Below are 12480 nucleotides of genomic sequence, written 5' to 3' on the forward strand. Positions count from 1 at the left end.
AGAAAATTAATTTCAAAAATATTTGAAAAAAGGGCTCAAATTGAGAAGGCTGTTTAAATCCGATTTCAATAAATTTTTGCACAACAGTAATTAAATGTAGTTGAATTCATAAAAGAGTTGCGGAAATGTTCACTTTTTGAAATATTTGAATTTTACTTGTTTGACTTAATTAACATTTTTTTGAGAATTTTAGCATATTTTATATTATTAGTATATTAAGAAATTGTACGTATAATGCAGATAAAGTATTATGTATAATAAATTATATACAATACAAAATATTCAAAAATAATTTTTTTTGTACTAAAATCTTAAAAAATGTTAATTATGCTCAATAAATAAAATTTGAATATTTCGAAAACTAAGCAATTTCTACAATTTCTTTATGGATTCGATACATTTATTTACTATTACACATTTGTAAAACTTATCAAAATTGGATTTTAGTTTTCTAAATTCTTATCAAAAATGTCTCTTATATAAATAAAGTACTCAACATTTTATTTATATAAGAAAGAATTAATATTGAATATTAAAAAAAAAATCTTAAGCTAGAACAAAAACATAACAAGTAAATGCTTTCCTCAAGTTTCATATTGCTTTGTCGGGACGGGTCTGTTGCATTAAGATGCTTTGTACACGTCGCAAATGATCCTTTCGATCGGGATCACGCCAATAGTTGTTCTAAAGAAAAGCTCCTCGATAGCGTGTGCAGATACTGAGCGCAGAGTAGGTAATAGCAGTAGCAGCTTGTTAAGCCTGAGGGTACCGTACGACGCCCCGCTGAGTCGTTGTCCTAAAGCCAATTGAGCGCTGTCCATAAGCCGGGCGACGCCAACTGCATCTCTGAGCCGACTTCCGGGACTAGGTGAGTTACTACTGGTGCTCCTACTGCTGGATACCGGTTCACTGTCCAGACCTGCTTTGAAGAGCACTATCGCTCTGATGCAGGCAAACTCGTGTTGATCTAGGTTCATCGCATGGAAGCCGGCTAGAGTCTCGCGGAAACGGTTCACCTCGATCATGAGGCTGATACTCTGCGGTAGCATACTCGGTGGTAACAAGGGCGTAGGGTCTAAAGTCGGTATCATTTGCGCAGCAGCCAGCAGAAAAAGCTCGCGCCACGATGACTCGAGCAACGTCAGCTGGTCCTCCATTACGAGACTCGTTCCCGACACCAAATCTCGCGCCCAGTGTACATTTAGGAAGAGTAACCTCGCGGCCTGCTCGCATATAGCCTCAGGGTTGATCGAGGGTATAAACGGCAACTGCAGATTCGGGATATTTGATGGTATCTGGAATAGATAATAATATCCAACGTTTCGTCGCTGTTGAAAATAAATCCTTGACTTTCTTCGCTTCTATAAAAATAATATTTACTTTATGAAAAAATATTCAGATTCTATAACAAAAGTTATTTAGATTCTATGAAGTCATTTAGAAGATGTATATAAATTCTTCATAAAAGAAAATAAAAAAAAATTAGCACATTGCACTAGGTATATTACAGACGTACTTTTGACACTGTCAATGCGTTACAATACGCTGGATGCGGAAGAGAAGGATGGGGTGATGGTCCAGGCATGGAGACGCGCGGTTCCGATGGCGCTTTAGGCAGAACAAGATCTAAAGCCGTTGGCGGCGGTGCTACCATGCTATTCATAATTTCAGGTTCCTTAAAGTACAGTGCCATTTGTCTACGAAGTGTCGAGTTCCGAGGGCCTCGTTCGTGTTGCACAGCTATAAAGAGAGCGATGTGGTTTTTTTTTCACTTATTTGTAAAAATTTAGAGTTACACGAGCAAGCGGAGGGAAGCGGACGATAACGAAAAGTGTAATGGCTGTTTTGCTTTTATAAAAAAGACTAACTGAAAGAGCATCTTAAGGAGCGGCGAGAAGGAAACAGTACTGGCGCCTCAATTACCGTCTTTGTTCATGCCGGCCTGAATGCATTTTGCCAATCGGCAGGCACGACATTGATTCCGATGCGTCTTGTCCACCATACAACCCCCCTCGGACTTCGCTTTGCACACGTACTGGCGATTCCTTCTAATCGACCGTTTGAAGAAACCGGCACATCCGTCGCAGGCAAATATGCCGTAATGCTTTCCCGAAGAATGATCTCGACATACCTTACAAGGTATATCATAAAGAATGCGGCCTGAAACGGAAGAAAAACATTCCAAATAAAATGACGGCAAAGTACAAAAATTTATCTTATACTCGTGAAATATTTAATTTAAAAATAAAAAAAGAATATTTTGTTGGACATATTTTATTAATTTTTCTTGTAAAAATTGGGAAGATCTGAAAAGTGTACAAAGCGGGTGTGTAAGCAACTTGTTTCTCCATACTTTTGCATATTCCAACAGGTAGCAGACCTTTTAGGGAAATGTTAGCGCAATTTGATCTCGCTCCCCCTCCCCATTGAATTGACAGACGTTTTCGCAAGGCAGCGACTTCATAGTCAGCCCAAGAAACGCGCTGACGCGAAGAGGCACTTCATCATTCCCTCGTCAATCAATCCGATACAGGCCTCGCGTCAACTTCCTCGCGTCGTTTCAACGAAGAAGTCGTCGTCATCCGTAGCGAGTAAGCACGGCATTGTCGTTGACAATCGGTGGAAAGGGCGCGTTAATCTCGATGAAAATGCTGGTATTTTGGTCGAAACCCGTTTACGAGCGACAACACGAGCCCGCTGAATGACGTTTCGGACGTGAATGGATCGATTTGTCGCCAATGGTTCCCGCAGGAGGGAACACGGTACAATGTGCGTAGGCACACGCACACTCATAAACCTCCTGCTCTCTCTCTCTCTCTCGGGCGCGCGGACGGCGCGGATAACGGGAGGGTTAGCGGGGGCGCCGCGCGTTCGTTTGGGGGTACCAACTCCTTGTCCGGGGCTCCGCCTACGCCATTGAGATCGACGAGGTCGTGAATGGACCTGAATAGACCGGATGTGGCTGCTGCATTCAGTGTTCCTAAGTGAGCAGCCAGAAACACGACACTTTACTCGGTATCAGGCCCCGATCTCTCCCTCGGCCCCGGTCGGTTTCTTTATCTCTGTCGCAGTTATTATAGCCGCGATGGCGGCCAGGGCGAGAACAACACACGGCCGGAGCTCGTTTAATCCCTAGCAAATTGTAAACGTCGCGCGCGGTAAATACCGTGCAACAACCTGTTGATTGGCGCATCCCAAGCGCTGGTATCGCTGATGATGAGGACTTTACATTATGATACCGTGACTAAATACACGCACCTTCGTTACTCTTCCCTGCAGACTATCGGAAACTTTCTCAAGAGTTATCCAAGACAGTCACATACTCGGCTATCAAGCCTCAACTTTCATATTACACGTTTCTACCGTCTCTTACGTACCACGATTGTCGGTAATAGCGACAAATCGAGAAGTTTCCCGGTCGCAGGCGCACGCGAGCCGCTCTTTTTCCTTATAATATTCACGGTTAAAAGGCGCTCCCCCTTTCTCCTGGCGATGCATGTGACCGCGAGAGAAAAGGTGGCCTCCGGTGTTCCTGGGGGTAAATCATTAACGTGGAGTTACGGCAATGCGTAAAATGCACATGTTCGAGCGGAAAGCAGACGGGTTGCGGCCGAATGACAGGGCTGCGACCCTCGATGCCGCGCGACGAGGAATGTCCACCTTTTCTCCCCCTTCCCGAGAGGGAAACTCCGGGGTCTCGCGCGCGCGTGGAAGCGCTCGTGCACGCGTGCCCACGATCGTGGACGCGCGCGTCGGAATCACGCGACGTTTCTGCACTCGCCGTCGCATGAAATTTGCATTTGGTCGACCCGCGAGTCACTCGCGATTGAATTTTTCATCGTCGAGAAATCGAGCTCCGTATATTCCGCTCGGGGTTCACCGATCATCTTCCTTTCTGCCACGTGCTGCGTCAAATCAAATATTCATGCGATTTTCATAGTAACCATCGCGAGCGCGGTGGTCTCTTCCTCCGTGTCCTCTTCGTCGTAGTCGGAAAGAGGGTTGGGGGGAGAGTCGGAGGAGGAGGAAGAGAGGAGAAGGAGGGAGAAAGCCCCTTTGCGGGGCGATTGCTGTAAAAATCGCGTAAATATTTGATGAGGCGCGTGAATGCGCGCAAGCGCGCGTTTTCAATTGCGCGTATATGCGAAAAATACTGTCATTAGCCCGGGTCGGAGGTGTGGCCCGCGGAAAGAGGGGAATGTAAAATCGTACGTTTGCCGTGCGGCACGAAAACGAAAACGGTAAATATCGCTCTAAAGCGCGAACACGCGTGCTACCCTCGTAATCAATTATTTCATTTGAGCCGTGGCCACCGACGAAAACGGCCCGGATGTACAGGTTCACAGGTCAGAATTGTAAACTTCCTTGAAAATAGCCGGCCACACGTGGAACATCCAACATCTGAAATTCGGGGGCTGGGGATTCCGCGAATATGTCGCCGAATATGTGATTCACCGGCTAGTGACCGGGCGGCGCGCGGTAGACGGCTTTATTTCGGCCGGCGCGCCGCAGCGTTTTCTCCTTCTCTCCTCGAAAGAGCCGAAAAAGTTGGGTGTCGTGTTCGTGACCACGAAATTAAGGGAAAAGTTTGTTGCGCGCATCCCCGCGGCCGGTGCGCGTTCGCATGCAAAGGGTGAACGGAAAAGGAGAGGAAAGAGAAAGAGAGCGAGGACCAACAAAACGCGGCGTAAAGTGTGTCCGCGAATCAGCCGAACTTTCGCTGTACAAAATTACGAACTTCTTGATATAATTACAAGGGAACTCACCGATAGTTCGACAGTTTGTCCTGTCTACGAAACGCATATGACTCGTTTTATGCTTGGCGACGAGGCATCGTTGCCTCGCCGCTCGGACGATACGAGTTTTGTCGCCGCCAAAAAAACCGCCCTGTCATAAACTTTTTTTTTTGGTACCTCATAAATTTTACTTTGTAACGCATTCGCATGCGTCGCATCGGCGGGAGTAAAATCGAAAGTCATTATTGATATTGTAACTAAAATATCTGTTGAACACACCTATTAAACTTGGGCGTTTTAAAAGGATAAATAAAATTAAAAAGATATAAAGACATTTTTTTAAATAATGCTGAAAACATATAGATAGTCTCCTATTTTCTGTCTGTTATTAAGTTACCATTGCAGATACAATCGCAAAACTAATTGTCTGGGCGTAGGATAATGAAAATACTCCGGTATTTTATGCTACAAATTCATTAAATGTTCGAATTTTTTTTAATTATATTAATTTGATCATATGTTTAAACTCCTTGCTTAGTGACACATTTTTACCAAAAATACACACTTTATTTTTAACATAAAGAAACTCCTAATAGCGTGTGTGTACAAACAACTTTGACTGTATATGATTATCTCGTTTATTTTATATTATTCCGTTGTTGTAATATTATTTACAATTTTATCTTTTTTTACATACATTTTCAAATAAAAAAGTAAGGTAAGAGATAAAGATAGAACTCCGCTACTTTAACGCATTTTTATTTAAATTCAACTTTCGATGTAGCAAACCATTCTAATTTTGCCAACAACAATGAATTAAGGATGAACAATGCAGTAGAAAATATCGATATTTCTACTGTATCGCCCACTTGATTTGACGACGCTTTTTTCGCAACTAGTAAGGATTGGCGGTACAGTAGAAAAATATCAAGTAAATTTTTTTTTAGTTTGAACACAAATTTGATTTTGTTAGAATATTACTGACAAAGGTTTTCACTTTCAAAAATTGAATTTTTCTCAAAAGAATTATAATAAGTTTGTTGCATAAAATAAACTTGCAATATCTTGCGTATTTGGACCGTTAATTCGTAATTGTATGTATTATAATAAAATGTTAGAGAAAAGTTGCCAATACTGGCATAGCCACCCTAAAGCAGCACCCTTTTATTTCTCGAAAATTAAATATTGTTCTATATTACTACTAATAAAAACATGATCTGCTTAGACAATCAAAGAAATGTAATACACCTATACATTTTCTACATTTTTACACTGAAAAAAAAAAAATTTATTAAAAAACTAAAATATTTATTCTGATACATGCAACTAAGTATCGAGTTCGTTTAATTAATTTTTGATTAAAAAAGAAGACTTATAAAACGAAAGAAGCTAAAAGAAATACTTAACTTCGTTTACTGTAATTGAATTTTAAACAAACCGTCGCTGCGTCGCAAGTAGTAGGAGCAGATACACATGCAGATACAATTATACAACTTTGTATGTAATATTAAATGACTTATTTCCCACCGTTCTGTCATTTCACGCGCCATCAGGTGGCACGTAGTAATCAAGCATGGGAATGTAGTGACATGTGTTTATGAGCCAGCAGCTTGCTATCGGTGTGTATGGCATTGACTATGTATATGTATAATGATGTACAATATAATTGATTTAAAGTAATGTCTATCCGTCTCGTCAACGTATTGATCTTTTTTGTATCTGCGATTTAGCCTAATAAATTTTCATAGATGAGATCGCATCTTTCTCTGTCAATGTTTTAAAATTCCAATTGTAAGAATCTAATTTTGTGCTTATCATCAATTTGTTTTTTATCGTATGTCTAACAATGATGTATTAAAAATTGTTTATTTGCATGGATTAAAATAGTTAGAAAAGAAAAGATGCTAAATCTAAATGAAGTACACAACGGTTATCTACTTATTATAATCGTATTAAAGAAAAACAAATCGCAAATAGTGGAGGTAGATTCGGTGCAGTTACACGCAACTTTTAGGCTTTAGATAGATCTTTGTAACCACTCTCTAATTAGCTCGATATGTTGCACTGATTGGAAACCAAATGACGCCGCGTTCAACCATCCGCGTCAACCTGCTAGCCGACCACCACGGTGATTCGTTCTCGGCGCATCGTTTTGAACCATCTGTCGTTACTTTCTCATGGATGAACTGCGCTCGGGGATGAATCGTTTTAAATGCACGGTGGTTCGCTACATTTAAAGGCCACATGTTTGTTGTTTCACACGTGATGAAATTAGTAGCAGAAACTATGAGAATAGGTACTTATAATCAGCACGTCACAGCCGATTACTTCGATAGCTCGCAACAGATATGTCATAGAAGTGCGTGCAGTGTAAACTTTTATTGCACGTTTATATGACACACGTCTGTTAGGGTTTTATTTTTTAAATCGAGATTATGAGTTATAAACCATTCAAAATTTTGTTTCTACACGAAACGCATAAAGCTCGAATGAATGACAATTCGGAGTTCAGGTAGAAATTGTTTAGTCATTTATAGGTATCAAAAAAGAAATTAAAAAAAAAACCTTAAAATTATTTACAAAATAGAATAAAAGAATTTGTGAAGAAGCTAATGTAATACAGTTACAAATTTTCTACATTTTTACACTGGGAAGAAACATTTGTTGAAAAACTAAAATATTTATTCCAAAACGCGCAACCAAGTATTGAGTCGCTTTAATTAATTTTTGGTTAAAAAATGTAAATATTCGAATAAATTATACCTTTTTTGAATTAAATAATTGTTGAATCAATCTAATGTTTAATTGATTGTATCAGATTAAGTATTATAGTTTTTCAATAAATTTTTTTTTCAATTGCAAGAAATTAATAAAAAAATAAAAAAGAAAATATTTCAATAGTCATTACAAAAAACAAGTTGTTACATTCATCTTATCAGACATAAAAGCAATTTTAATTTTGTATTGGTTATTGCAATTTTTGCAAACATTTATTCTATTACTCTGGAAATCTAGATTAAATATTATATTTAATATATAATATATTTATATATGTTGAAATAAGATAAAATGATAAAATATTGTATTGTTAAGATATTGCGATAAATAAATAAATACAATCAGTTTATACTTTATAAATAGGAGAATTATTTGTGAACACCAGCAAATTAGACAGTGCTCAAAGATGCAAAATATAAGGAAAGAAAAAACGTTCTTTGTTTTTATTTGTTTGTAACATCTTCTAACTTGCCTTTTCCGCAATACTAGATAAAAATAGCTTATATTTTTTACGACTAGTTAGAATAAAATACACATAATAAATAATATAATAAAAAATAAGAAGTTTCTTTTTAAAGGAAGAAAGAAAGTGTAACACGATCATAGAACAATTAAAAGTTTATACAAAAAGATGTAATAAGAAGGAAAAGTAGAAGCAATAGAATATGTGTGATTTGAAAATGACATAATACATAGAACGAAACGTGATGTAAAGATGTTACGAACGATTAATATAAATGAAATTAATGTACTGAAGTACATAAACGAGTGTTCAGAAAATGTTCTAAAATATATCGTCAAAAAGAAATTTAATACATTGCTTGGCGAATTAATTTTTGATAATTTTCTTTTGATGATATGGGTTAATCGCCATGGGTTAATCGCCATGTTCATATTTTGTTCAACATTGCGATAAATAATTTATTCTAGTTCCAACGATGAACACATTTATCTAGATTAAAATAAATAGAATGTCTTAGATCATCGGTTTAAAATTAGCACGAAGGATGCAATCCCTATATAATAATACAGGATTTTTGAATCACACTGTATTTATAAATAATATTTTTATTTTATATTAATATTGAAGACTAAAAATTAAATTTTTATAAAATTAAAGAAGTAATAAACACGTATCTAAAACGCTAACATCTTAGATGTTTTCAGTTCAGTATAAAAAATTTATACATATAGCTTTTAAAATGGTCTTTTAAATTAGAATACCACCTTGAGAAAAAAAGGTCTAATAATGTTACGATATAACAATTGCACTATACGTAATATTCAAACATCACATATAATTCAATAAAATATTTTATGGTAATATTATGTATTTATTAATAAAAGTATTAAACAACTGGAATAAAAAAATCTAACGTGAGACAAATACATCCTACACTGCAAAGAATTACGATTTTAGAATAAATGAATTGAAAATATATTTGAGTTTTCGGTAATATTAAACAAACATAAAATCAAGGGTTGTTTACTTGAAGAAGCCGGCATCTTTGACGGTGGAACTGGTATGTGTGGCATCTGTGACTCCTGATTCTGCATCCTTTCGTGGTCGTCACTGCACAATGGTCATTGAAGTGGCGCCGAGAGAGAGACAGAACTTTTGACCAAATTGCACCGTGAACACAATAGGATTTTTTCTCAAAGCCGGATTTCTCGGACGGCGCTAGTTTTCCGTGTTTTACGGCATCACTTTCTGGCAGCGGCGGCACGCTGAGAACTACCACCGGCACCGGGGTGAAATGTGACTGAGAGTCACCTTAGTCGAGACTTTTTGATGCCAACTACCGATAGTGAAGTTTTGATGCTGCTATGTGGGAAGCGCATCTCATTGGCGGAGAGCCCTCCCTACCCTTATTCCCTACCCTCGGCAAAGGGCGGACCTGACGAAAGGAGTGGTTCGTTCCTGACGTGTACGGGGGTTGAACGTCACCGCTACGAGGCGACAGGGGGTTGCGTCATCATCCCCGCCACTACGATTACCACTTCGCGAGAGTCATCTTCGAAACGGAGGTGAGAAGGAAGATAGCTTCCTCACACCCCGTGCGGCGCTGCGCATGACAATCGCTTTTCGTATTTATATATTTGCATTCCTCACGAGCAAACCTTGGATGGATTATTAATGCAATTGCCTGGCAAATTAATATTATACGTCAGGTTCAGTAGATTTAAAAAGATGTCTATAAATATAAAATTCTCTAATTCAAAATATTTACCTTTTACGATGAAAGAAAAATTATTATAGTTTAATAAATTGTAAAGTAGATGATTTGATACACAGCGATTAATTCGTAATATATTCTGCAATTTAGCAATATACATATAAAGCAGCAAACCTATATACTATAATAATATCCGTTTGTTAAATTCAAGAAAATTTCTATAAATTCAAGAAAATTTCTATAAATTAAAAACACAATATCATTAAAGGTGAAAATAAATCAAATGGCACAGTAGAAAATGATAAAAGCCAACGCAGATAACGATATGTTTAAGTATTTATTATAAAATATAATAAATTTATATGAAATTCTCTAGTATTTCCATTTTATGTTGCTAAAAAGATTGCTCACAGTTTTGTAAAAAAAATTACGTTAAAGATTGTAAAAAAGATAATTTAATCTTACTGTTCTGTTCAAATTTATTATAAGATCATATCGTTTGAATCAATAAGTATGATAAAAGTGTCCTAAAACACAAATTTTCATAGAAAAGAAATATTAAATTTTAACAGACAAAGTCATCAAATGCTTAAAAAATTTTTTTAAATAAAACATTAATTAAAAAATAAAATATTCAATACTTTGGATCAAACCAAATTGCACAGCAGAATTAATACAGAGTAACTAATTCGGTACTTTGAGCTCTTTTATTCTCTGACATTTGATGACTTATTTTGTCAATTTAAAATTTCTATACAAATTTTTTATTTTTTAGAGTTCTTTAAACATATTGATCAAACAATTGTATAGTAAATTTGAACAGAACAGCAAGGTCAAGCAAATCATTTCTTTTACAATTAACAATATAGAAAGCAGCACACATCATATTCATATTTATATGTTAAAATAAGCAGCTGTATTTGCAGTATTATCAAGCAGTTCCATATTAAAAATTCCCACTGCTCTAGCTAATAGTCGATAATTCTGCGGCGCCGCGTTCTGTCTAAGACCGGAATTAAATCCCTCGCTTTGGCGGCCGTTGAGATTCGTTGATGCGTGCGCCCGGAGGAGGCTCAGGTAGAGGGTAGACTTTTGTTGAAGTTTCGCCATTCAAAATGCCGCGGAGATACGTGGAGGAGGTTAAACGGCGGAGTGCATATACTTGGAATAATAGCGACGCGGGCAGATGCGCTGCGCCTGACTCCCTGACTCCATCTTGAATTATCTCGTGCCCGATCCCTACGGGGACCCCCCCTTATGAATGCGCATAAAGTGTGCGTGTGTGCGTGTGCGTATATCGCGCGCGAAATAGAGTTGGGGCGCGAGCTGTTCTTACAGTCGGTGAATTACGCCAGGAATCCGTCATAACCGATGTAATATCACGAAGATTGGATCTCTCGATGATGTATCACGCTCCCCTCGCCCAAAAGAGTTCTACTCCGATACTATCTTCGCAGATTGCACCAGGTGTATTTTTATGACGCTCCACAGACAACAACACGGGGGGAGGAGGGGGAAGCGCTTTCATAAGCCTGATTAAATGTGCGCTTTATTAATCCCTTCAGTTCAGAGTTTTTAAATATTAAGAAATTTTAATTCTCTTCATATTATTTCTGACTAAACGTACTCGATAAAATTAGAAATAGAGAAAAGTCGCACAAATACTGGCATAAGTCTTCTAATTCTACATCTCTTTACTTTTTTGAAAACTAAACATTGTACTTTATTAATATTAATGAAGATATAATTTGCTTAAATAATTAAAGAAGTAAACACTCATAGTTTGTACATTCATAACTTTTTTCTACATAAAATCTGCTAAAAACAAATTTCTGAAAAATAAAGCAAGAATAAAATTTACACAATTTTCTTTTGCAAATTACATAGTTTAAGGTTGTTTTGGTTGTACAGTACAAATTAAGAGTTATCAAAATTTAAAAACTTCTCTAGGTTTATTTTTTTTTCTTTAATCAACAAAAAAAATTGTGGTTGCAAATACCCGAATTTGGCCCTAATTAAACTAATTTCAAAGAAAAAAATAATAAAAATTTGATTTGTAATAATTTTTGTAGTAAAAATTATTGTATTTTGCTGTAGTTTTAAATAAAAATCTATTAATTGAGTAAATGAATCTAAATTAATTTTTGCACAAATATTTATTAGTATGTAATATATAAAAATTTTGATTTAATTGGTAATGCTACTTTCCCATTAATAAGCAGAATAAAAAGAGCGTTAGTTTAATTTTGAGAATTTTTTATAAGCGGGCAAAAACATATTGCACGTAGTGAAGCGCTTCAGACGAGATAGAAAATCGTCGCTTAAGAAAGAACTTCTCATTTTTTATAAACTTTTTGTAAAAATTAGCACGAGTTCTTTTATTTTAAGTGAAATATACCTTCACTTGTAAGGCATGTAGAAAAAAAAAAATAGAAACATTTTTACATAATTTACAAGTAACTTCTTAAAATTATTTTATTTAATATGTCGGTTTTGAGCCTTATTTTGTCAAACGCTCACTTGTGCATATTTTACAAAATTGCAGAATGCTTTCTAATTAACTTAGGTTGACAGATTGTGCACAAGAATCCACAAAGTGTAACGTTGTGCACAATACAATTGGAATAAAGTACGTATACTGTGCACAGATTTAGACAGTTAAGATTATTTTTCAATACCGATGCCTTAGCATTATTTAATTCCTGATAATGATAAGAAACTGCCTTTTTATCGTTTCAAGTTCAATTTACAACTGTCGCGAGTAGCAACAAATTGTTACTAGAAAACAC

General features: G+C 36.7%; 1 protein-coding gene across 1 annotated transcript; it reads right to left on the reverse strand.

The window, feature by feature from the left end:
* Window positions 1-321: 321 nt before the first annotated feature.
* LOC105198191 (nuclear receptor subfamily 2 group E member 1) lies at window positions 322-9355 on the reverse strand. The gene is made up of 4 exons (XM_011164843.2): window positions 9005-9355; window positions 1924-2160; window positions 1517-1740; window positions 322-1295 (listed from the first exon to the last, which is right to left on the reverse strand). Exons 1-4 carry the CDS (start codon window positions 9069-9071, stop codon window positions 624-626), a joined length of 1200 nt encoding a protein of 399 aa, XP_011163145.1. The 5' UTR covers window positions 9072-9355; the 3' UTR covers window positions 322-623.
* Between the last annotated feature and the right edge of the window lie 3125 nt (window positions 9356-12480).

This window comes from Solenopsis invicta, chromosome 12, assembly GCF_016802725.1.
Source record: "Solenopsis invicta isolate M01_SB chromosome 12, UNIL_Sinv_3.0, whole genome shotgun sequence".
Taxonomy (NCBI): Eukaryota; Metazoa; Arthropoda; class Insecta; order Hymenoptera; family Formicidae; genus Solenopsis; species Solenopsis invicta.

Excerpts from the sequence above, each read along its gene's own strand:
- LOC105198191 (XM_011164843.2), bottom strand. The coding sequence starts at position 9,071 with ATGCAGAATCAGGAGTCACAGATGCCACACATACCAGTTCCACCGTCA. Across the intron at positions 1,741-1,923 it reads GGCCGGCATGAACAAAGACG|CTGTGCAACACGAACGAGGC; the intron begins GTAATTGAGGCG and ends CTCTCTTTATAG. Across the intron at positions 1,296-1,516 it reads ACGCATTGACAGTGTCAAAA|ATACCATCAAATATCCCGAA; the intron begins GTACGTCTGTAA and ends TATCTATTCCAG.